The sequence below is a fragment of the Clarias gariepinus genome, chromosome 13 (genome assembly GCF_024256425.1).
Source record: "Clarias gariepinus isolate MV-2021 ecotype Netherlands chromosome 13, CGAR_prim_01v2, whole genome shotgun sequence".
NCBI lineage: Eukaryota > Metazoa > Chordata > Actinopteri > Siluriformes > Clariidae > Clarias > Clarias gariepinus.
The window spans coordinates 25,802,422-25,829,747 of NC_071112.1; the positions used below are offsets into that span (position 1 = coordinate 25,802,422).

The following is a 27,326-nucleotide window of genomic DNA, read 5'->3' on the forward strand; positions in this document are numbered from 1 at the left end:
CATATTCAAGATTTTTTTTAATATCATTGTGTATTTTTCCACCTTAGAAATATCACTATTTCCTTTAATGATGACAAAAACGTCCACTAGAGTAGTACTGATCATCTGTTTTTGCCCCATTAATCACTGAATTACAATATTATACATATAATACAAAGCAGATTTTAATCTGAAACAATATTAAAATAAATGCTCAATAGATACAAATTTTTTAATCATTTCATTTTCCATGTTATACCAGTTTGAGTCCTTGCACACATTATGTAAAGCCATTCTCTTCTAATAAACTATTAAGTGCAAACAATTTTCTTAAAAAACAAAAAACAAACAAACAAAAAAAAAACAAAAAACACTTTGATTGCAGCATCCAGCTATTCAGTTTCAAATTTCAAGCCAGAGGATATAAAGCCAAGTGCAACAAGGCCATCCCCAGATTTTTTTTGTGTCTTTTATCCTTTAGAGTACTTACAAAAAAGAGAAGTCAAAATAAAATCAGTGCAAAGTTCTTAGGGTCGGGGAGTGAGTCCATATGAAAGAAAGAAAAAAAAAATAGATGAAAGCACTTCCTTGTTTTCGCTTCAGCCCAGGGTTTCCAACTCGCATCAGGGAAAAAGTGAAATGTTTGTATAAAAAAAAAAAACCCCAAAAATAAATACTTTTCTTTTTAAAGAGAAAAGGGTTAAGGGCATAACACCACCATGGTCACAGTCTATCACTGCACCACAGTTGCACTATTTATGCACAGTATAAGCATGTCCACAGTGCAGGTAGACCATGTGAGGCAACTGCTGAGAAAGGAACTGGAAAAAAACACAGAAAAGGAAAAAGAGAGAACTAATAGACAAAAAATGCTCTAAATGTAAAGAGCAGCACAGGGCTCTCTATGTTGACAGCTTGATGTAGGGTTCTTAGCAGCAGATATATTGTGGCTATACTACTGTTCCACTGGGTGAGTTGGCTTGATTTTGGGATGACAATAAACCCTGAAAAGAAAGACAAAATATCTATGTAAGAGCATCTTCAGTCTTGTAATGTATAAATTCTAAGAAGAAAAACAACCCTCATATTTCCTAGGGTCGGTGTGGACTGGACTAGACTCAAATAAAAACTGGCAAGTTGGATCGGCTTGTAAGGTTAAGGGCTCATAATACTATGTCACAACTTTTGATACAAAAAGTGCCAATTGAGAAAGTTAGTGTAAAAAAGATTTTTCCGAGTATTTTTTCAAGGACAGTTGTATAAGCATTTTAACTACATTTCATATGGTGTATGGTTGGTTGTGCATGTGACAAAAGAATTTGATATTTTCTTTTTTTTCAAATTTTCAGACACAAGATGGCTTTAAAACTAAAAAAAAGAAGACTAAAAAGAACCAGACCCATAAGCACTCATATTTTCATTGGTGTCACCTAAAGTTAGCAATCTATAGGAATTGTCTTAATCATTGTTACACTAAAGGAGAAAGTGATCTCTGCAACATTATTAGTCCTGATATATATATAAAAAATGTTCAGTGTGCTTCTATTTAGCATATATACAAATGTAGCAAAGTCAGAGGCCATCAATTTGAGCATCTGCTAAAATTTGTATTTTCAATACGTTTGGCTATGTATCCAGACTTTTTGGGCCACCTTTGGAGAATGAAGCTCTATCTAAGGCATCGACACTGGCAGTTGACCACATCTGCTGTAAAGACTGATGGAGCACAAGTACCAGTCAAGTGTTTGGACAAACCTTCTAATTCCATAGTCTTTTATTTCTTTCTACAATGTAAAACAATACTAAAGGCATCCAAAATATGCAAGAATCTCCTCTGAACAGTTGATATTAAGATGTGTCTGCTAATTTTGCTCTTCATAATGGCTCTAATCTGAGTTGCCATTCATTTAGTGTTACCAGTCTGAAAAATCACTAATTAACAACTTCTGAGAGTTACGTATTGGTCTTGCTTTCCTGGAATGGTCTTCATGAGAAGCTGAAGCTACAAATATGAAGTCTTCTATGTCGATCTCACTAATTATCAATTACAGACCCCCAGGGCTGTACTCTGAACTTCTGTGAGAATTTGCAGATTTCCTCTCAAACCTGGTTGTTTCTCACCTCCCCTTTATCTCTAAGATTCTGGAAAAGGTAGTAGCGCAGCATCTATGTGCATAACTACATAGAAATAGCATAAACAAACTGTATCAGTCAGGGTTAAGGCCTCATCACAGCACAGAGACTGCACTTGTTAAAATAGTAAATGACCTCCTATTGTCATTTACAGATCCTATCTGATCAGGGTTGTGTCACCATAATTCTGTTACTCGACCTCATTGCAGCTTTTAAAACCATTGATCATGGTATTCTCCTTTACAGATTAGAAAAAGTAGTAGGAATTAAGGGAACGGCCCTCTCCTGGATCCTATTTGAATGTTAACAGTTTGTAGATTTAAATGGTGACTATTCTGCATGTTCTCAAGTGGAGTTTGATGTTCTAAAGGGTTCAGTTTGAGGTCCACTGTTTTTTTCTCTTTACATGCTTCCTCTGGGCAACATTATTTATAAGCATGGTATTAGTTTTTATTGGTATGCTGATGACACATAGTTATACGTCTCAGCCAAAACAGGTAAGAAAACCAACTTACTAAAGTTGATTAATGTGTGAAGGACATCGGAGACTAAGTGGTAATTACAATGGAACCTCGGATTGCGAGTAACCTGGTTTGCGAGTGTTCCGCAACACGAACAAAAATTCTTAATAAATAATGACTTGAAAAACGAGCAACTCTTGGTTTACGAATACCGAGTATCATGTAGCACGTATGGACTTCTTGTTTTGACTTCTTGCCGAGCGTCATGTGATCACAACTGAGCCAATGGTTTCTCTCTCACGCACACCGTGCCAAATTGTGGGTAATCGTCTCCCCTGCTCACTCTCAGTGCGCGTTTTTCACTGGTATGATCAACATTCATGCACTGCTTACTATAACACTGTGACCACGTGTGCGTGCAAAACATCTTTTATTTTGTGTTTGTGTGCATGGGTGTACGGCCTGTGTGTACTGTTTATTATAATACACGTGTGTGCGCGCGTAAAGCAAAAGCAAGTCTTATTAGAAAGGTTTAAGATTCATTTTCTCCCCCAGCCTGCAATTTGTCTAAGTGTGCGGGCGCGTCATTGGACAGTGTACTGTCCAATGACCCTTCACACACACAGACCCCTCTCCTCTCGCTGTCTCTCTCACTCTCTCCCTTACACACACACTAACGGAAACACTGCTCTGTTGTGATTTTTTTTCAAAGGTAAAATTCATTAAAGACGTTTCTTGTTAATTTTCCCGCTAAGGCAGTGTTTCCATTAGTATGTGTGTGCGTGAGAGAAACTCAAAAAAGAGAGGAGGAAGGGTTACTGTGCTAGACAAGAAGAGGAAACAGGGAGGGTCTTATTCCTTCTCTCCTCTTACTTTAGCTTCACACACACACACACACACACACACGCACACAGAGCGCACAAACCATTAACGCAAACACTTATCTGTCTGGATTTATTTTTAATTCTTTCAAAGGTAAAGTGCAGGTTAATTTGTTTTATTTTTACTTTATATATTGTATTAATTAATTTTTATGTATTTATTTCTTTGGCTGTGAAATGAATAATTTTAGTTTCCATTATTTCTTATAGGGAAATTCATTTGATTTATGAGTGTTTCAATATACGAGCTCGCTTCTGGAACGAATCATGCTAGCAATCCTAGGTTCCACTGTAACTTCCTTCTGCTTAATCCTGACAAGACTGAAACCTAGTCATAGTACCACATGCAGCTAGACGCAAGCTTTTTGATCCATCTTTGATCCATCAAGTGCAACAGTAAAAGACCTCAGTGTGATTATAGGTTCCAGCCTTTCATTTGACGCACATGTAGATATTACCAGGATAGCATTCTTTCACCTCAGAAATATTGCCAAGATAAGGAATATATTGTCACTAAATGATTCAGGAAAACTAGTTTATGCTTTTATCACCTCTGGGTTGGACTATTGCAACACCTTACTGTCTGGTTGTTCAACTAGGTAAATAAACAAGCTTCATTTAGTCCAGAACCGAGCAGCGAAAGTCCTTACTAGAACCAGAAGATACGAGCACGTCACCCCTATCTTATCAACACTGCACTGTCTCCCTGTGAAATTTCTAATCGATTTTAAAATACTACTTTTGACACTTTTGACATATAAAGCATTAAATATTTTCTTGTCTTACGAACTGCCACGTCTACTTCGATCAAAGGATGCAGACTGCTTGTCAGTACAATGTATTATAAAAACTACAGCAGGGGGCAGAGCTTTTTCTTACAAAGCCCAAAGTTATGGAATAATCTTACAACTAATTTTTAGGACTCTAGGCTGAAAACTTATTTATTTAGCTATTTATTTTTGTAAATAGATTTGCCTTAGGTAAAGGAGCAGATCTGGGGGACTCTGAGTATTGTGGTAATTGTTTAGATGGCGTCTTCCACACTCTCGTTAATCATTGATTTGTTGATGGTGAACCGATTGGTCGCTTTACTTCTCAGAGAGCCCACATGTTCGTTTCCTTCTGTCTCTCCCTTTTAGTTATGCTGTCATAGTTAGTCCTGCCGGACTCCCTGCTTGCACTCTGCACTAAATATACAGTTACATTATACATTGTGTGACTGTGACCATACCCAACTGTTATCTCTCCTTCTCTTCTGCTTTCTCCTCTTTTCTCTCTTCTCCTCTCTCCCTCTCCCTGTCTCTCTGTTGAAGTATACATGTTGCTCCTGAGCTGCCAGTGATACAGACCCCCTCTGCCCCCTGGACCTGTCTGACTCGTCCTAGTGTCCCGCTTCTGGTTGGAGATCTTGTTGCATGGATGCCCCATGTGGTCTGCTTGGGATGCGTCTGGTGACTGGGGACAGTTCCACTTTTCCACGAAGACCTCGGCTGATGCAGACATGTGTTCAGTGAGGGTGTGTGACTGCAGTGATTTAATAGTTTAGGACTGGAGTTTCCTACAGTCTACCTGAGCCTCCAATAACAAACTGGACTCCATATGAACTGAAGCACATCTGTTATACTGAAAATCCAGCCTTCTAACACACAGTATGATGGAAATCAATCCCTGGTATCCATTTCACCCAAATGAGAATGGGTTCCCTGTTGAGTCTGGTTCCTCTCAAGGTTTCTTTATACTGCCATCTCAGGGAGTTTTCCTGGCCACTGTCACCGTCGTCTACAGCTTGCTCATCAGGGACAATCCTATCATTTTGATTCTTACACCTTTGCTTTTCATACAAACTTAAATAACTATTTTGATTGTGTAAAGCTGCTTTGCGTCAATGTCAATTGGTAAAAGGGCTATACAAATAAAACTGAATTAAATGAGAGCCAGTTTCATCATGGTACTTAATGTTTTTTGACAATACTATTTTTAGAATAATAGTCATTTTTAACTTAATTATATAGTTCCATGTGTGTTATTTAATAGTTTTGAAATCTGATATTGTTCTAAGAAAGTAAAAAACACTGACGAAAAACAGTTTAATCCAAGGTGTGTGCAGACTTTAGAAATTTAAAATAGAGTGGTGGCAAGGTTAATTTTTTTATGTTATTTCTTATGGACCATGTTAAGCATTGTTGCTCTTAACCAGCATACACTGATCTTGTATTTTAATTTATAACTACCATATTTTTCATATGAATTAGGAAACAACGTTGCCCAGTTTAAGCTTAGCTATTTACAACAAAAACCAACCAGATGCTGTATGTTTACTTAATATCTACATACCTTAGCATTTGTGGCACTAGTGCATAATGTCTAATAATGAATTTTATTTTGGGAAAACTGTTGTTCAGATCCCTTGTTAAAGTAATTCCTGGTGGGCTTTGGGGAACTCATCGACTATTCAGATCATGAATCACACAATGGCTCTTTTTTTTTTTTTTTTTACTTTTTAGCTTTACTTTGTTTTAGGCATGTATCTAACAATAAAGACAATGAAGATGAATACATCATTCAAAAATATGTCTTTTAATAAACTTTCCTGCTAATACAAAAGATAAATAAGACTATTTTTTTTAAATCAAGTCACAATCTAAAACCAAAGATAATCAAAAGAGCAGCAATAAAATATAACAAGCACTTAACATTTAAAGATAACACAAAGCTGTTAAATTAAAATAAGAAGAAAACTGGGATTAAGTTTGTGGTGGAAAGGATTGGCCTACTCTTTGATGGGTGCGAGTCTCATAAGTGGGAAAGTATGTACACCTGAGGAGGAAGTGGCCAATTAATGTCTGTTTTTTTTACCTTTGTAACCTGGGAAACGTACATACAGTGCATCCGGAAAGTTTTCACAGCACATCACTTTTTTCACATTTTGTTGCGTCACAGCGTTCCTAAACATAGATTAAATTCTTTTTTTCCCCTCAGAATTCTACACACAACATCCTATAATGACAACATGAAAAAAAAATTACTTAACATTTTTGCAATTTTATTTTAAATCGAGAGAAAAAAAAATTGAGAAAGCGCATGTACATAAGCATTTACAGCCTCAAAATTGAGCTCAGGCGCATCCTGTTTTCCCTGATTATCCGTGAGAGGTTTCTGCAGCTTAATTGGAGTCCACCTGTGGTAAATTTAGTTTATTGGAGATGATTTGAAAAGGCACACACATGTCTTTATAAAAAGGTCCCACAGTTGAGAGTTCATGTCAGAGCACAAACCAAGCATAAAGTCAAAGGAATTGTCTGTAGACCTCCATTTGAAGGAAACCAGGCATCGCTCATCACCAGGCCTGGCATGAAGCATGGTGGTGGCAGCATCATGCTGTGGGGATGTTTTTCAGCAGCAGGAATTGAGAGACTAGTCAGAATAAAGGGAAAGATAACTGCAGCAATGTAGCAATGTAATGAGACAACGGGTCATCTTTCAGCAGGACAATGACCGTGAGCACACAGCCAAGATATCAAAGGAGTGGCTTCAGGACAACTCTGTAAATGTCCTTGAGTGGCCCAGCCAGAGCCCAGACTTAAATCCTATTGATCATCTCTGGAGAGATCTTAAGATGGCTGTGCACTGACCCTTCCCATCCAACCGGATGGAGCTTGAGAGGTGTTGCAAAGAAGAATGAGCGAAATAGGCCAAGGATAGGTGTGCCAAGCTTGTGGCATTATATTCAAAAAGACTTAAGGCTCTAATTACTGCCAAAGGTGCATCGACAAAGTATTGAGCAAAGGCTGTGAAAACTTATGTACATGTGATTTCTCAGTTTTTTGTTTTTATAAATTTGCAAAAACCTCAAATAAACCTTTTTCGCGTTGTCATTATGGGGTGTTGTGTGTAGAATTCTGAGGAAAAAATTTAATTTAATCCATTTTGGAATAAGACTAACATAAAATGTGATGCGCTGTAAATACTTTTCGGATGCACTGTATATGTACACGTATGCTTCCTAATAAAGGTGCTCTAAAGGTTTGGTTAAATTCCCATAAATGCTTTTGGCAGACGACACGAGACAACAAATAGTGAACCCTACGTGTTACCTATCTATCCTTAAAAGACAAGCAAAACACAAAAAAGATTTATGAATTAACCCTAAGAAGTGGAAATACACAGCCACTAATAAACCACATTCTCCTTTGGTGTCTGCCCACCATCACAACGGGTTTTATTTCTGATTTTAGTGATTGTTTTTAGTACTGTGCACCGTCTTTGGTTCTGATAGTCTTTCTATGATGCCATTTGTTACATCTCTTCAATAAGCAGAAATATGTACACTTCTACATGTTAGGGGGAAAAAACCTTGCAGAGATAAACGATAATTGAATTTAGTGCCAACTAATTTGGTCAGACATTTTATTCGACCATGTCTATTATTCACTGCACCTTTAATACTGACTCACCTTTGTGAAGTCCCAATTTCAGTTTTACAAGTATTCCTGAAGTAAATGCTAAGGCAATGAAGTAGAAGCTACACTAAGCTTATAACAATAAACTGTAGTGGCAAAAATTTACCATTCCCTTCCCTCCCACCCATTAGTAATTATGGGGTTTGAGTTGCAAAGGTCCAAAATTTTTGTTATTTTTAAATATTTAAAGAGATCTTCTTAGCTTAGCAGACGCATACTATGTCTAAAGTCTGAATGCGATTCGGATTTACATGGAACTTACCACTTTTCCAGGCCTGGCCCACGTGCAAATAAATCCCTCCTGACATGCAGTGACTATGCAGTCCTCAAGAAAGATTAGTACAGTGAGCCTCTCATGTGATATTTTCTTGCAAACAAGTGGCTCAAGTAGGGGCACATCCTCCATTCTTGGACAGAGTGGTGTGCCTAGCGTCTTGGCAGCATCTGCTCTGCTCGTCTTCGCAAGCAGATGCAGTTTGTCACTGCTCTTGCTGCTGATGTGGCCCATGCTGTGGTTGCGCTTGTGCTCCTTTTCATGGTGTCGCTCCTTGCGCTCATGCAGTGCCAGTGTAGCAAACTTGCTTACACTTGAGGGAACTACATTGGTGTTGTCCATCGTGCCACCTTTGCTGTTGCCACTGCCACTGGAGGCAGCTGAGTGTGGAAGGCTGTTGGAGCGTGGCAGCGGTGCAGGCACAGAGTTGCCTGGGGTATTGGAACCACTGTTACTGCTGCTGCTGTTTCCTCCATTGGCACTTGGGTTGTTGATGTTTGTGATTATTGTTCCACCTCCTCCTCCACTTCCTGTGACCGGGAGACTTGTGGCATTCATGACATTGGTATGGGTTCTGGTTCGAGATAATGGTAGATGTGGGAACAAAATGTCCTCAGTCAAGTCCCATAGGCACAACTGAGTGTCCTGTCCCACAGATCCAAAACGATAGGTAACGCTGAGTGGACGTCCATCTGTAGAGTTTCGTTTTGAGAGCCGTGAGTGTGTGCTGTTGGCACGCTCACGACCTGCGAGTGCTTGCTCCTGTAGGTCATCATCACTGCCACTGAACTCATTTGGTTCAGTCTCCTCTACGCTGGTGGTGTAGTGGTCGAAGGCCACCACACTTACCCAGGACTTGTGACCATGACCTCGAGCAACCACACGCCGCTCACTAAATGACCAAACAGTCACCAGATCATCCTCGCCACCTGCTACTACGTAGCGACCGTCTGGACTCCAGCACACACAAAGCAGACCACCAAAATAGCTGCGCATGGTTCCATGTAGCTCAGCACCATCAAAATGGAACACACGCAGGAAGCCATCCTGGCTTGCACATGCCACAAACTTGCCATCAGGTGAGAAAGCAAACTCATTCAATGCCCCCTCGCCTACTGTCCACTTCAACAAGGGGTTGCGTGTTGACTTGCTCTTGCATGTGTGCACAGTGTAACTTTCGCCTTGCTTGAGCAGCTGGTAGTGGGGTGCAGCAGTACCACATGCATGCTCCACATTGTACAGATACATGCTCCCACTGGAATGGGCTACAAGGAAGAGGCTCTCAGAACCAGGAACCCATTTTACACATGTCACTCTAGATTTGTCTATTAGTCTCTAAGAGTGGTTATTAGCCGGAGTTATTGGGGAGTAAAGGAGGGTCATGAGAAGAAGAAAAAAAAAGGAAAAAAAAAGAGAGAGATTTGTTAGGAGGTCAACAATCTGCATCAACAATCTTTTAGGTACACAAGTACATAATCAGTTACATAAGTATATAATTAATTTCTGATGAATTGTCTCACAAGTGCAATGTAACAGCCAAATACAGTGGAACCTTGGATTGTGATTAACTTGGTCTGCCAACATTTTTCAAGACGAGGAAAATTTTAAAATAAATTTTAACTTGATAATCAAGTGAGGTCTTGATATATAAGACTAAGCATGCGCTTAGTCTGCTGAGCGTCACGTGATCACAACTGAGCCAATGGTTTTCTCACAAGCTGTAGGGTTGTGGGTAATCGTCTCCCATGCTCATTTAAAAAAAAAAATTAAAGTCCGTAAGAGTGCGGGAGATCAATTTGTTTAACGACAATGTCACATTTTCACGAAATCCTCAAAAAGAGGCAACAGCAAGTGTTATTAGAGAGTTTCCTTGTTAAAGAAGCTAAAGTCATCCTACAAAGTTAAAGTCATCCTACACAGTAGCCTTCTCCCTCCTCCTTCCACAATTCGTTTTAAAGGTAAAGCGCAGGTTAAATTGTTTTATTTTTACTTTACATTTTTTGGGTTGTGAAACAAATCATCAAAGTTTATATTGTTTCTTATGGGGCAATTCGCTTTAATATACGAGTGTTTTTTATATACAAGCACACTTCCAGAACAATTTATGCTCGCATTCCAAGGTTAAACTGTAATTAAAAATAGTCTAAGCATTTTAATAAACCCGAAAAATGCGAGCAATGAAAATATATAATTACCTCAAACAAATAATGATTTTTTTTTTTAAGTAGAACAAATGTTAATTTTTCTCAAAAATAAATTCCGAGATTAATACTGGACTAAGATCAGCATGCAAACATGAACCTATTTTATTAATTTCACCAAAACAATTATAAAAAAGCATTATACACTTTCATTTGTATCAGAAATGCTGCAGTTTACATCATGGCATTAAATAATGTTTGCAACAGACTCAATTGTTTTGTTCTTTTTTTTTGGGAAATACAAACAGCTGCATAAAAAAGAAGATTCAACTCCTTGAATAAATTCACAAACTTACTTCTTCATTGAAGAGCTTACTCGTCTCTTTCTTGATAGGGTCAATAAGCTGAACCTGTCCAGCTGAAAAGCCCACAAGTAGTGACACACTTTCAGCCGTGGCAGTGAGATGGTTAAAGTCATGACAAGTGGGCTGTGTTCCCTTGTATATCCTCTTGTCTATTGGCTTACTTAAGTCAGCAGCCTGTAGACAAGGAAACATGCAAAAAGACAAGAGATTATTTTGAGCAGAATATATGACAATGTAATATTTTTTTTTTTTAAGTTTTTCACTCCAGTGGCCTTTTTTTCTGTTGTCACACAATTGTGTTTAAACACCATTTATGCTATTTACAGAGACTTTAAAAACACTGACAGGTAAAGTGAACATTCATTGTCTCATTACAAAGACAGCTTTTAAAGGGATGGGATATATTACACAGCAAGTGGACAAGCAGTTCTTAAGAATGACATGCTGGAAGCAGGAAAAACTCCTCCCTTTTAAAACAGCAGGTCCTGTGAGGTGTTCCTGGTATGCAGTGGCTAGTACCTTTCAAAAGTCGTCCAGTGAAGAAAAACTCATGAACCAGCCACAGGATCATAAGTATTAAAGCTCACTGATGCAGGTGGGAAGCAACGGCTAACTACGAATCTGATCACTAACGACTGATCAGCCTCAAATATAAACAATTCTGTAGAGAGCGCAGAAATTTCCAAGCGTCACATCAAAAATCTTGCATGTTAAAAATCCTCCGATCTGCCTTTTTCTTCAAACACTGTATAAGCGAGTGTAATAAATGGGTTTGAGACTAATTCGCTCACAGAGTTTAAAACACCTTGAACGCTCATTATCGCGTGTGTTAAAAGCCCCACGTGCCCGCATGCTCACAGCCACTTAACCCGCACACTCACTCTCAAGCTGAGATTTGAGAATTTTGGAGGTAAAACGTTTTAAAATCCTACTGGTAGTACAGTCTGAACCGTTTACACATTTTCATCCTGGGTGGTAGGAGTTGTTTGCCGAATGTGTTTAGAAGTTATATTTAGGGCAGATTACATATCAATGATACGAGCAGCTCAGTAAAAGTTTTATTTTTTTGGCTTGATTTAAAGTTACATTTTAAACTCTTGTATTTAAAGTTATTTTGTATTGCCTAAAGCCCTTAGATTTTAAGCAAGAAAACTAATTACTCAGATTTTTTTTAAATGTCTAAAATCTATACAAAATCAGGAAAAAATATGTAATATATAATCTGGATATTTATAAAAATCATGATACTTATAGAATCACAATTTATTTTTACATCACTTTTTGGTTACATTTTCAAATAGTCAATCTTTTCTTTTGTAATAAATAGTAGAAATATGACTTCAAAATAACAAAGCCAGCATAAATGTACATTTCAAATAACCTGACGCATGTTTAAAGAAAACATTTAAATAGTCATGATTTGCTCATCTAATCAACTATCATTTCTCACCTGTAAACCAAAAAACTGTTACGTAGGCTTTGTGTCAAGCCAGGGTCTTGACTTGACACAGAAACATACATCTTTAGGGGCATCTGTTCCAATACTTTTACTCACCTTGGGGCAGTGGTAGCTCAGTGGCTTATGGCTCTGTTTTACTGACCTGCAGTGAAGGTCTGCATTTTAAGCCCCAGATCCACCAAACTGCCACTGTTGGGCCCTTGAGGAAGGCCATTAACTCAGTCTGCTCCAGGGGATTTTTATCATGACTGACCCTGTGCTCTGACCCCTGCTTCCTAATATGCCAAAGAAACAGTGCAGTATGCACCGTGTAGACTATAAAGCCTTCTCTCTCTAATAATTGGGTGGTCTAACACCTGTGCCATCATCATCATATCACACAAGGCTGGAATTTAAATCTTTTATCTCACATAAATCCTGAGGGTCAGAATTTGCCAGGGGTATGAATAAATTTATGTATGTCTGTGTGTGTATATGTGTGTATATTTTATATATATACAGTGGAACCTCGGATTACGAGCTTAATTCGTTCCGGAAGCAGGCTCGTATTCCTAAACACTCGTAAACCAAACTTAATTTACCCATAGGAAATAAGGGAAACTTAAATTATTCGTTCTACAGCCCAAAAAAAATAAATGCATAAATATAATTAATACAAAATATAAAGTAAAAATAAAACAAATTAACCTGTACTTTACCTTAAATTTTTTTTTTAATAAATCCCAACAGATAGGGTTTTCATTTGTGCACGCAGGGTGTATGTGTGTAAAATGTGCCTGCACACACACACACATTAACGGATAGACCGTTTTTAAAACCGTTTAAAAATTAGCAAGGAACATTCCTAGTCACACTCACATGAGCGCATACTAACAGGATCACTGCTGTAAGTAAAACAACAACAACAAAACAAATTAAACAGCTCCTCACCTTTGAAAACAATCGCGACAGAAAGGAGTTTGTGTGTTTATTTGGCAACCTGAGAGGAGGGGGGCTAAAGGGGGGCTCGCTCGCGTTTACAGCCCCCTTCTCTCAGGTTGCCAAACAAACACACAAACTCTCTGCCTTACACAGACACAGACACACTCAAAAACACTGCAAGCACTAAGACCCAGCAGGGGAGACGATAGGTCTCAGCTTTACAGCTCCCCTCCTAGCAGGTTGCCAAATAAACACAAATGTTCCGTGCATTATCATGTTCCGTGCATTATCTCTCACAATCACATGCACTTTAGACTTGTCTATGTTCCAAGTTTCAAACATGTTAGCCAAAGCATCGGATATTGCTGCTGCAGTGTGTGAGCCGACAAACTCCTGTGCATGAAGCAGAATGTTTTGCAATTTAAACTCCGCGTTTATCCACTGCGCTGTCAAACTGAGCATGCTAGTTGGACTAACGTCAGAGCTCCATATGTCTGTGGTAAAACTTAGAGCAGAGATATCTGTGGTCATGAGCTCATGAACATGTTTTGCAACACGGTCATACATTTCAGGTAGAGAGGTCTCTGCAAAATACCGTCTGCTTGGCAGTGTGTAACGCGGCTCAATGTGGTGTATTAGCCTACGAAATCTGATGTCTTCCACGACTGAAAACGGCTGGTCATCTAAAGCAATGAATTCCATTACTTTCTCTGTTATGTCACGTGCTTTAGCACTGTCATTTGCAAATTTCTTAATTTTTTCGAAAACTGTGGCAACCGAGGGTGTTGAAGTGCTAGTTGGCTTAGTTTTAACCAATGTTGTTTGACGGTATTCCTCAAATTCAATTGCGTGTCTTGACTTAAGGTGGTGTATTAAACCTGTAGTCGAAAATGTCTTTGCTGTTGAACCCCCTGTTGAAACTTTTGCACAGCAAATGTTGCATATTGCAACTTTGCTGTTCTCATCTGAAACTTTGAAGTGCTTCCAAACCGCCGACATACTCCGTGTTTGATGCGTAATGACAGCGCGAACGAGACGGGAGGATGGGAGAGGCGTGGCGACAATTTCGGCTTTTATTTTCGGCGCTTTCTTACGTTTCGGCCGAAATTTTCGGTGCATCCCTAATATATATATTAGGGCTGCAACAACTAATCGATAAAATCGATAATTATCGATAATGAAATTCGTTGTCAACGAATGCCGTTATCGATTAGTTGGGCTGCTTACGTCACTGAGGCGCGCGACCACAAGATGCACAAATACACACAGATACACAGCCGCTCGCGCAATGGAGGTTACAGAAGCGCCGGCAGGAAAAAGCGCGCGCCCCGAGTCCTCCAAGGTTTTATAGCAATTTACATTAAACTCCTCTAAGAAGACGGTAACCTGCACGCTATTCAAGACCGAGATTTCATTGCATGTCATGCACGAACACTTAAAAAGAAAACATGTTGGTGTTACGGATGGCGAAACGTCAGCAGGGTCGGTAAAACTGTATCTCCATCGTGTAAAAGTTGTGTAAGTTGTATAGTTTAAGTGCTTTTATTTAAACTGTTTGCTAACTTCGGGACAGTCGCGTCGCGCTAGATCTGTTCACGTGTATCTCGCTAGCATCGCATTGCGCAATCACCTCATGAGCAATAGTGATTAGTTAAATGGCGCTACTTTAGATTAGCTTAAATTACACGGTGTGAATAACAGTAGAATATTACGTTTAGTAATTGTTGTGGTTTTCAGCGAATGCAAATAACAGTATATTTGTGACTATTAACTTTTTGCATTTCTACAGTTTTTTTTATAGTCCAATAGATCAGTGTATTTTTTAAACTATATATATATATATATATATATATATATATATACTACATTTCATTTAAGGTTTAAAATGTCAAAATTAAAGATTATTAAACTCTATATGTGGCTTTTGCATTTTTAAAAGTTTTTTATACATAAATAATACCCTGATTTATGTTTTTTTTTTGTTTTGTTTTTTTTAATAGTTATAAGCAAAATATAAAATTAAAGAAGCGGTTAAGTTTTATCCGATTAATCGATTAATCGAAAACATAATCGCCCAACTAATCGATTATCAAAATAATCGTTAGTTGCAGCCCTAATATATATATATATATATATATATATATATATATATATATATATACACACACACACACACACACATTTATTTATACCCCTGGCAAATTCTGACTTAAAGTTACGTTTATTCAACCAGCAAGTTTTTTCTTGATTAGAAATGACACAGACATCTCAGATAAGACGATCTATGTACAAAAGGCATCTTTGTGGGAAAAAGCTTTTATTTACATTTGAACAAATGTCCAAAATTATTCATACTCATCCTAATTACCCTGATTAATTGGGAAAAGCTGTTTTAATTAAATCAAGAGGTGAAAAACAGAAGCTCTCTGCTGTTGGTTTGTGGACAGTCATGGCTAAGACATGGACCTGCGGCTACGCATTGAGGCTGCTCACAAGTCAGGAAAGGGCTACAAGACCATATCAAAATGTTTTAAAGTTCCAGTGGCTACAATCCAAAGTATTATTTTTTAAAAATCCAAGCCGCTCCGCACTAGGGCTGTAGCTATCGAATATTTTAGTATTCGAGTATTCTACAAAAAAATTAATCGAGTAATCGGATAAAATGTACTTTTGCTTAATTAAACCGCAATGTAAAATATATAAGAAAAACAAAGATTAACTGGTTTTCTTTTTAGAAAAATCTACTTTTATTTTTTTAAATGCATACAGCATTTTATAAAAAATTGTCAGTCATTATTCACAATACAAGGAATAGCTTAAAGTTGTTTGAGATAAATTAAGTGCATTACAGTGCCATACATTCTTATTTTAAAGCCTTTTCTCAGATGCAAAACCTAAAAAAGGTATCTAAATGACTTTAAGTATCAAAAAAACTAAGGCACACATTAAAATAAATATTTATACGAAAAAACACTAAGTTGTACAACTTAACTTTCAAAACTAAATGCTTCAAAATCTCAGCTCAGGCATAATATAAGCCTTTACTGACGATGTCTGTAGTTTTCTCATGCTGGTTTCTTCATCTCTTGGCTCATAATTTCATCGCCCATTTCCATTTTGTAGCCTGCAACAGAACGCTCCCTTAAATCAATACACAGCTGTTTGCGTCTCCTTCCGCTTTTTTGGGTGACATAAGCTCTTCTTCTTCATCTGTGTTTACTGTCGGCTTGCATCCGGAAGCATGCTGTGTCACGCCAAACAAATAATTGCGCAAAAACATAACATAGCTTTTAAAATTAATTAAAAGAAGCTTTAAGGCAGAAGATTTTGCCTCGATCATTTTCTGTAATCGAATTACTCGAGGAATCGTTTCAGCTCTACTCCGCACTGTGTAAAATCTCAGAGGACATGGTCGGAAGCTAAAAAGGAACACCTGTGCTGACCAGGAGGATAGTGAGAGAGGTAAAAAACAATCCAAGGATCACCACCAAGGCCATCCTGATAAATCTGGGCTCTGCTGGTAGCAACATTTAAAGGCAGACAGTCCAACAGACACTGCGCACTTCTGGGTTCCACGTATACAGACCAAAAAGGACACCACTTCTCCAGATAAGGCACACAAAAGCCTGCTCGGCCTTTGCAAATGCTTATCTGGACAAAAAAAGAAGACTCTCTGTCTTCTGTTTTATGGTCAGATAAAAAAAAAATTTAACTGTTTGGCCACAATGATGTAACCTTCATTTGGTGTAAAAAAGAAGAGGCCTTCAACCCTAAGAACACCATTCCCACTGTCAAACATGGTGGTGGGAACCTAATGTTTTGGGGGTGTTTTTAAGCCGTGGACCAGGGAACCTAATCACAGTAAACGGCACAATAAAAAAAAGAAACAATACATAAAAATTTAACATCATCATCAGGCAGAGAAACTTGGCCTTGGGTATTAGTGGTTATTTCAGCATGACAACGACCCAAAACATACAGCAAAAGTGGTGAGGAAATGGTTAGCAGACGTTACATTAACTTTTGCAGTGGCCCAGCCAGAGTCCTGACTTAAATCCAATTAAGAATTTGTGGAGAAAGCTAAAGTTCAGGGTGATGGCAAGGAGACCCTCCAACCTAAAAGAGTTGGAGCTTATCGCTAAAAATGAATGGGGAAAATACCAGTGGAATAGCCAATAAAGGCTTTTCTATTGATTATTGATAAAGGTATGAATAATTTTGGACATGCTACTTTTTGTTCAAGTGTAAATAAAAGATGACTAATAATTTTTTCCACTATAATACCTCTTGTACATTATCTTATTATCTTCAGGGAGACGCTGGTGTCATTTCTAATCAAGAAAAAAACTTGCTGGTTGAAAAAAATTAATTTTAAGTAAGAATTTGCCAGGGGTATGAATCATTTCAGGCTTGACTGTATCTGCGTATGAGAGCACAAAAGTGAATTCCATGCCCAGGAGGATTAAGGCCATGGTAGATAACAATGGTGCTCACAGAACATACTGACACTTTGGAGACATGCTCACTTAGGATGTACTCATTTTTGTTGCCAGTTATTTAGACAATAAAGTCTGCATGTTAAGTTATTGCTAGAGGACGGTAAATCTGTAAGGTATATCTAATTTTCATTTTAGTGGAACCACATTACCGGAAAGACTTTTTTGTCGAAAAAATTAGCGAGGAACATCGCTAATGACACTTGTGTGAGCGCATACTAACGGAATCACTGCTGTAAAGTAAAACAAAAACAAATGAACCTGCACTTTACCTTTAAAAAGAATCGCGACAGAGCAGTGTTTCTACAGTGTGCGTGTGTGTTTGTGTGAGAAGCAGAGAGGGGGGTTGCTTCTCTCACACACACATACACACACAAAAGCAGAGAGTGTGTGTTACCCGGCAGTGTCAAATTATTTGCGCGCACACAACAGAGAGGGAGAAATTGGATTTTTTTTAACCTTCTAATAAGACTTTCTTTTGCTTTACACGTGCACACGAAATATATGAAACAGCACACACACAAGGTCACATTGTTATAGTAAACAGTACACGTGTGCACAGATGTTGATTATACCAGTAAGAGACGCGCACCAAGACCCAGCAGGGAGACGATTACCCCAATTCCTCAGCGCAAAAGAGAGAAAAACCGTTGGCTCAGTTGTGACAAATAAAATTTTAATTTTAATTTTGATCATGTGACGCTCGGCATCAAAACAAGAAGTGCATGTGTGATACATGATACTTGGTACTCGTAAACCAAGACTTGCTAGTTTTTTAAGTCAAAATTGATTTAAAATCTTGGCTCATCTTGCGGAACACTTACAAACCGCGTTAATCGTAATTCGTAAAATCCGAGGTTTCACTGTTTTGTCAATTGAAACAATATAATAAAAGTGGTTGCTGAAATGTGAGGGGTGCATTTACTTTTGTGAGATACTGTATATTTTACACAGACATACCACCGCAAGTTTATTTCAGACCTGTGGGAAACACTGGGCTATTTTTTTAAACTGCAAAAGAAAAAAGGTTTAATTAAATGGATGGAAAGGTACTCGCCTTAAATAAATATGGATCTTTCCTTGAGTCACATAGCATAAAAAAATAATTTAAAATCAACAGGTATACTGCCCTACCATCAATTTAAATCAGTAATATATGGGAATTGGACAAATTTGTTGATTGTATTTAAATTAGGGCTGTGTGATTAATTGAAATCGATTTGAAATCGCGATGTCAATATGCGCACTTCCAATTTTCCCTGCAGTATGCTATTTGAACCAATCACAACGCAGCGCGACAGCAACAGAGTGCAAGAACAGGAGACTAAGCTTAACAAAAAATAGACCGCAGAAACAGGGACGCACGCACGCACGCACGCACGCACGCACACTAGGGTATCTCGAGTAATTTGATTACAAAAAATGATCGAGGCAAAATCTTCTGCCTCGAAGCTTCTTTTAATTAATTTTAAAAGCTTGCGTTATGTTTTTGCGCATATATTTGTTTGCCGTGACACAGCACGCTTCCGGATGCAAGCCACCAGTAAACACAGACGAAGAAGAAGCGCTTACATCACTCACATAGCGGAAGGAGACGAAAACAGTTAGCTGTGTATTGATTTGATGGAGCGTTCTGTTTCTGGCTGCAAAATGAAAGGGAGCGATAAAAATACCAGCGAGTCAAGAGATGAAGAAACCAGCAAGAGAAACCGACAGAAATTGTCAGTAAAGGCTTATGTTATGCCTGAGCTGCGGATTTTGAAAATTTCAGTTCTGGAAGTTAAGTTGCACAACGTAGTGTTTTTGTATATATCTTTTAACTTTTTTGTTATGCACTAAAATGCCCCCTGCCACTGACCCCTTTCTTCTTTGTCTTTCGGCTGTTCCCTTTCAGGGGTCGCCACAGCGAATCATCTGCCTCCATCTAACCCTATCCTCTGCATCCTCTTCTTTCACACCAACTACCTTCATGTCTTCTCTCACTGCATCCATAAATCTCCTCTTTGGTCTTTCTCTAGACCTCCTGCCTGGCAGTTCCAACCTCAGCATCCTTCTACTGATATATTTACAATTTCTCCTCTGAACATGTCCAAACCACCTCAATCTGGCCTCTCTGACTTTATCTCCAAAACATCTAACATGAGTTGTTCCTCTGATGAACTCATTCTTGATCCTATCCATCCTTGTCACTCCCAAAGAGAACTTCAGCTCTGCTACCTCCAGCTCTGCCTCCTGTCTTTTCTTCAGTGCCACTGTCTCTAAGCCATAGAGCATTGCTGGTCTCACCACTGTCCCGTACACCTTTCCTTTCATTCTCACTGATACTCTTTCATCGCACAACACACCTGACACTCCTGGTTTTCTCCACCCATTCCAACCTGCCTGTACCCACCTCCTTTAAACACACTCCGTTGCTCTGGACCGTTGACCCTTAGTACTTCTCCTGCACCTATTTTACCTCTGCTCCCTGTAGCCTCAACGTTCCTCTTGGGTTCCTCTCATTCACACACATGTATTCCGTCTTGCTGCGGCTAATCTTCATTCCTCTGCTCTCCAGAGCATACCTCCACCTCTCCAAATTTTCCTCCACCTGTTCCCTGCTTTCACTACAAAGCACAATGTCATCTGCAAACATCAAAGTCCATGGAGACTCCTGTCTAACCTCATTGGTCATCCTGTCCATCACCAGAGCAAACAAAAAGGGGCTTAGAGCCGATCTATGATGCAGACCCACCTCCATCTGAACTCTTCTGTCACACCTACAGCACATCTCACCACTGTCTTAGCGCTCTCATACATGTCCTGCACCACTCTAACATACTTCTCTGCCACTCCAGACCTTCTCATACAATACCACAGCTCCTCTCATGGCACCCTGTTGTACGCTTTCTCTAAATCTACAAAGACACAATGCAACTCTATTACCTTCTCTGTACTTCTCCACCAGCATCCTCAAAGCAAACACTGCTTCTGATGTACTCTTTCTAGGCATGAAACCATATTGCTGCTCACAAATGCTCACCTCTGCCCTTAACCTAGCTTCCACTACTCTTTCCCACAGCTTCATTGTATGGCTCATTAGCTTTATACCTCTGTAATTGCCACAGCTTTGCACATCTCCCTTGTTCTTAAAAATCGGCACCAATACACTTTTCCTCCATTCCTCTGGAATCCTCTCACTCTCCAAGATCTTGTTAAACAAACTAGTCAGAAGCTCTACTGCCACCTCTCCTAAGCACTTCCATACCTCCACAGATATGTCATCTGGGCCAACAGCCTTTCCACTCTTCATCCTCTTCAACGCCCTTCTCAACTCACTTTTACTAATATTTGCTACTCCCTGTTCCACAACAGTCACCTTTTCTCTCTTTCGTTTTCCTCATTTATCAACTCCTCAAAGTACTCCTTCCATCTTCCCATCACCCTCCTGGCATCTGTCAGTACATTTCCATCTCTATCTTTAATCACTCTAACCTGCTGCACATCCTTCCCATCTCTATCTCTCTGCCTCGCCAACCTGTACAGATCCCCCTCTCCCTCCTTACTGTCCAGCCTAGCATACAAGTCCTCATATGCTCTTTGTTTTGCCTTTGCCACCTCTACCTTCACCTTACGCTGCATCTCCCTGTACTCCTGTCTACTCTCTTCAGTCCTCTCAGTGTACCACTTCTTCTTAGCTAGCCTCTTTCCCTGTACACACTCCTGGACTTCCTCATTCCACCACCAAGTCTCCACTTTTCCCTTACCTGATGATACACCAATTACCCACCTACCTGTCTCCCAGATCACATTAGCTGTAGTTTTCCAGGCAACTGAAAGCACCTCCTGACCACCCATAGCCTGTCTCAACTCCTCCCTAAAGACTATACAACATTCTTCCTTTCTCAGCTTCCACCAATTTGTCCTCTGCTCTGCCTTTGTCCTCTGCTCTGCCTTTGTCCTCTGCTCTGCCTTTGTCCTCTGCTCTGCCTTTGTCCTCTTCACCTTCCTCAACCTCAGGGTTATTTTACACACCATGATTCTGTGTTGTCTGGCTACACTCTCCCCTACTGACACTTTGCAGTCACTGATCTCTTTCAGATTACAATGTCGACACAAGATGTAGTCCATCTGAGTGCTTCTGCCTCCACTCCTATATGTCACCCTATGTTCCTGCCTCTTCTGGAAGTATTTACTACTGCCATTTCCATCCTTTTTGCAAAGTCCACCACCATTCTTCTTTCTACATTCCTTTCCTGAAGACCAAACCTGCCCATCACATTTTCATCACCTCTGTTCCTTTCCCCAACATGTCCATTGAAGTCTGCACCAATCACCACTCTCTCACCTTTGGGGATGCTCTGCATCACTTCATCTAACTCACTCTAGAATTTCTCCTTCACTCCCTCCTACCTGTGGAGCATAACCACTAACAACATTGAACATCACACTATCACTTTCCAGCTTCAGACTCATCACCCTATCTGATACTCTCTTCACATTCCTTACAAACTCCTCTTTCAGAATAACTCCTACTCCATTTGTTTTCCTATCCGCACCATGGTAAAACAATTTGAACCCTGATCCTAGGCTTCTGGCCTTGCTACCTTTCCACCTGGTCTCCTGGACACACAGTATATCCACCTTTCTTCTCTGCATCATATCAACCAACTCTCTTCTGTCATGGTCCCAACATTCAAAGTCCCTACTATCACTCCTGAACTCTTGCCTTTCCTCTTCTCTCTCTGCTTTCGAACATGCCTTCCTTCTCTCCTTCTTCGACCAACAGTAGCCCAATTTCCACCGGCACCCTGTAAGTCAACAGCACCAGTGGCGATCGTTGTTAACCCAGGCCGCGACCGATCCGGCATGGGAATTATATTTGTTATTCGCATCACTGATTTGGCAGATGTTTTACATTGGAAAACAACCCTCTGCATTTATCCAGACTTGGGACTGGCACAAGAAGACACTGGGTTGCGCCGCGCCTTTAAGCTATTCCTTGTATTGTAAATAACAACAATGTTTATTTTTGATAAAATGCTGTATCATTAAAAAAAAATAAAAGTAGATTTTTCTAAAAAAAAAATTATTATAATAATCATTGTTTCTTTTATATATTTTACATTGCTGTTTAATTAAGCAAAATTACATTTTATCCGATTACTCGATTAAATTTTTGGTAGAATACTCAATTACTAAAATATTCGATAGCTACAGCCCTAACACACACATTTACTAGGTCTGTTCTTGAGACATTTTGTTACACCTTTACTGGATGATTTTTTTTTGTTTGCCTTATGTCCGTTTTAGTTACAGGTCTTTAATAAAGATATTTGTTTTCCCTTGGAAAAATGTTTCATATTCACACTGTAAAAAATGTGTGTGTCAAAATCGTGATTAAAATCTAAATCGCAATATTGTTGAAAAAAATCGTAAAAGGTTTCTTTTGTTCATATCGCACAGCCCTAATTTAAATGCTGTAAAACTCTGCACTTCCCAGTGCAGCTGGATAATGACCCAAATCTTACTGCAAAAGCAACACAAGAACACTTGTGGAGGGTTCTTGGACCGCTTTTTTAGGCAAAACATTTTCATTAAATTAAGACGGGTTTGGGTTTTTCTTGTAATCTGCCCTTTTCCATTGAAATCAAAGATTGTCATTTAAGTTTGGGTCTGAAGACAGAGGTTCATTTTACAACGTGATGGTGTATGCTGCATGGTGCAATCATTTATTTGCAGATTTTAACTTTTGTAATCGTCTTGTTAGACAACACCAAAATAGCCCATATCATTCTTCTGCCAAAGACATCTAAAGTGTCTATTAAAATGTTATGGTATTGCACAATACTGCCCTAAAATATCAATGTGCCACCACCCTATTTATCCCATGGGTATAAGGGGACAAGGTCAAAAAGCCTAATATTTTTGTCTCAGCTGACCAAAACACATGATTTAAGGTATAACTCTTAACTCTTGTTGCTTGACAAAGTTCAAGCACTTGAATTTGCGTCTCGGTGTCAGGAAAGGCTTTTTACATGAAGCTCGTTCAAAAAGCTTCTGTTCTCTTAACATTCTCCTCACTGTGCATAAATGTGTTTTTGGAAGAAAACTATAAAAAGCAAGTGTATCTGTTTCAAGATGTGGTTGGTTCAAGGTGTTTTTTTTTGTCAAAAATCAAAAGAAGCTAGCAACACAAAATTAATCAAAAAAAGCAAACCACCAGAAGACTTGATCACCTTTACTAAGGAAGGAATATGAAGCAGAGAAGGAAGTGCTTTAGAGCCAAAGGTTACCACCTTATCTTATATGCAAGCATGGCTGCCAATGGTACCGTTTTCTTTAGTAATAATACGACTACTAACAAAAGCAGCAGGATGAATTATGATAGTCATAGTTATGTTATCTGCTTAGATACAACCAAATGTTCCAAAACCAATTGGAGAGCACTTCACAGTGCAGGTACACAATGACCCAAATGCATACTTTAACAACAGCCCAAGACATTTTCAAGATACTGTATCTGATTATACTTTTCACTTACTGAGAACACCCCATGAACAAGCAGGAACAGTTGTAGTAAAGGCCAAGGAGACCTACTGTAGTATTATGAGGGAAGAAATTCAGCATATTGCATATGCTAGACAGAATGCTAGGAATTATCATTTGATTTATGCCTTTTAGTTTGTTTGATTACTTCTGGTCTCTTAAAAGTACATTGTTTACCTGATTTGAGTGCAAATATACTCAAATTATGAAGTGCATGCACTTCAACTTCATTATTTAATTTAAACACTAATGTACTGGGATAGACTGAGTTGGCAATAACTGAATCAACGTTCAAATATTTCTGGACTGTATGTTCACCATAAAATGCCTAATGTAAAGGCACAATACAAATAAATTATTAATAAACACTGCCAATACATGCAGTTATTAAACCTACTTAACGAGTTTCACATTGATGTTTTCCTTAAAAGGAGACAGAAGTCAAGAAACTGCACAAACAATAATAATTACAGTGACCAATTTTACATTAAAACTCATCCTTGCCAAATAGTTCCACCACTCAGCACTTGACATGAAAGATAAACTTTAATCGTCTTACACAACCAACACTGATGCAGAACTTGTGTAATATTTTTGTAGTGGTCTCCAACTGTTCCTAAAAGATGCAGCAACAGATGAGGACATGAAGATTTAACAGCACTAATACATTCCTATTTGCAACGTAAGGCTCAGGCACCCACACACACCGCTAGTAAAAACAGTTAATGCAAGGTTTTCTGGATGGCCGGCTTTCGACCAGACCGCTGAATCATTACGTTTAGCCGGACACTTCTATTTACTCTAGCTGAACAAGAACAAGTTAGCTAGCTACTAAGGTAACACAACAGTTAGCACCAAAGGTCATTCAGGCATAAACACGCCCTCATCTCATCATAAATGCACAGGGACTCCATTAGATGTGTTGGTTCTATAGTGTCCATGACAGGTGGATTTAGGCCTAAAGATGATAGTTTGCTAGTCGGCTTCAAGCTCCAAATATCCAGCTAGCAAACTGCCTAGCTAGTTACGTGCCATTTTCTCCACCCATATTTAGACATGTCCCGCCTCATACACTAAAATTACTACTCAGAAGCAGGAACCTGATTGGATGTTTACTAATCAGTATCAACTAAAAATCCAATAGGTGGTCTAGGAGGAGTTTCTTCTGAATATAGGTGTGAAAAAACGCGGATTAGCAACTTAGCTGCTCTGCATACCATAACAGTGTAGCGGCTGGTCAGGCTAACTGCATAGCCAATAGGGTATATTGTTGAAAAAGAACAAAAACAACGATGAAATCACACAAGCTTGCCAAGGCCACCGATGAATGTCTATATGTGTTAAAGGTTGACTTAGTGTGTTTTTTACGTAACAGGGACTAAGAAGAAAAGTGCAGATGCGAGTGCGTCGTGTTTACCTTCCTGACGCCTTTGTAGATGTAGAAGTAGAGCTCCCGGCCCACATTGAAGCAGATTCTGTCGCCGTTTCCAGACTGGTCATTGACGTTCACAAAAGAGACTTTGACGGGATTTGAGCCTTGTGAATTGAAAGGCACCCTGTTGGGGCGGCTATATTCGGAGTGTGTAAGGAGTTTGTACGCGCCTTCTCGGGTGGTGAACTGAGTTTTAATTTCGTTCATCTCCTTCCCTCCTCCCTCCGCCGCCATCTTTGAAATTTGCATTCATCCTTCCCCAGGCCCGGATCTTACGCGTTGGGCATGCGCAATACCTACACAATAGATACGCTCGTCATTCGGTAATTAGCTGGTGTGAGTGTAGCGATGTCTTGTCTCAGACTGTCGCACTCAGGCTTTTGAATAAACAAACATTCTTTAAAGCAATTTTACAGATAGAGAAAAATACAATACATGGCAATGCATGCCCTCCTTTTCCTACAAAGCAATTGCAGAATAGTGCAACAAGTATACAACCTACATCTTGACTGAAATGATTTATTTTGGGTAGAGTTTTGTATTTTTGAGCAAGAGTAACATTGGTAACAGATTATCTTTTTTTACCATGCCAAACAACATCTTAACATATATATTATTTTAATTCTACAGTTTATGTATATGAGCTGTTTGTACTTGCAACATACAGTGGTGTGAAAAACTATTTGCCCCCTTCCTGATTTCTTATTCTTTTGCATGTTTGTCACACTTAAGTGTTTCTGCTCATCAAAAACCGTTAACTATTAGTCAAAGATAACATAATTGAACAAAAAATGCAGTTTTTAAATGATGGTTTTTATTATTTAGGGAGAAGAAAAAATCCAACCCTACATGGCCCTTTGTGAAAAAGTGATTGCCCCCCTTGTTAAAAAATAACTTAACTGTGGTTTATCACACCTGAGTTTAATTTCTGTAGTCACCCCCAGGCCTGATTACTGCCACACCTGTTTCAATCAAGAAATCACTTGAATAGGAGCTACCTGACACAGAGAAGTAGACCAAAAGCACCTCAAAAGCTAGACATCATGCCAAGTCCCAAAGAAATTCAGGAACAAATGAGAACAAAAGTAATTGAGATCTATCAGTCTGGTAAAGGTTATAAAGCCATTTCTAAAGCTTTGGGACTCCAGCGAACCACAGTAAGAGCCATTATCCACAAATGGTAAAAACATGAAACAGTGGTGAACCTTCCCAGGAGTGGCCCACGAGCCCTCCCAAGAGCGCAGAGACAACTCATCCGAAAGGCCACAAAAGACCCCAGGACAGCATCTAAAGAACTGCAGGCCTCACTTGCCTCAATTAAGGTCAGTGTTCACGACTCCACCATAAGAAAGAGACTGGGCAAAAACGGCCTGCATGGCAGATTTCCAAGGCGCAAATCACTTTTAAGCAAAAAGAACATTAAGGCTTGTCTCAATTTTGCTAAAAAACATCTCAATGATTGCCAAGACTTTTGGGAAAATACCTTGTGGACCGACGAGACAAAAGTTGAACTTTTTGGAAGGTGCGTGTCCCGTTACATCTGGCGTAAAAGTAACACAGCATTTCAGAAAAAGATCATCATACCAACAGTAAAATATGGTGGTGGTAGTGTGATGGTCTGGGGTTGTTTTGCTGCTTCAGGACCTGGAAGGCTTGCTGTGATAGATGGAACCATGAATTCTACTGTCTACCAAAAAATCCTGAAGGAGAATGTCCGGCCATCTGATCGATCTTGGGTGCTGCAGCAGGACAATGACCCAAAACACACCAGCAAATCCACCTCTGAATGGCTGAAG

At 39.1% G+C, this 27,326-nt stretch overlaps 1 protein-coding gene across 1 annotated transcript; it reads right to left on the bottom strand.

The window, feature by feature from the left end:
- Window positions 1-25,779, bottom strand: wdr20a (WD repeat domain 20a). Its single transcript, XM_053509542.1, has 4 exons — window positions 25,516-25,779; window positions 10,686-10,868; window positions 8,177-9,523; window positions 1-983 (listed from the first exon to the last, which is right to left on the bottom strand). The coding sequence occupies exons 1-4, from the start codon at window positions 25,777-25,779 to the stop codon at window positions 930-932; spliced, it is 1,848 nt and encodes a 615-aa protein (XP_053365517.1). The 3' UTR covers window positions 1-929.
- Window positions 25,780-27,326: the final 1,547 nt, after the last annotated feature.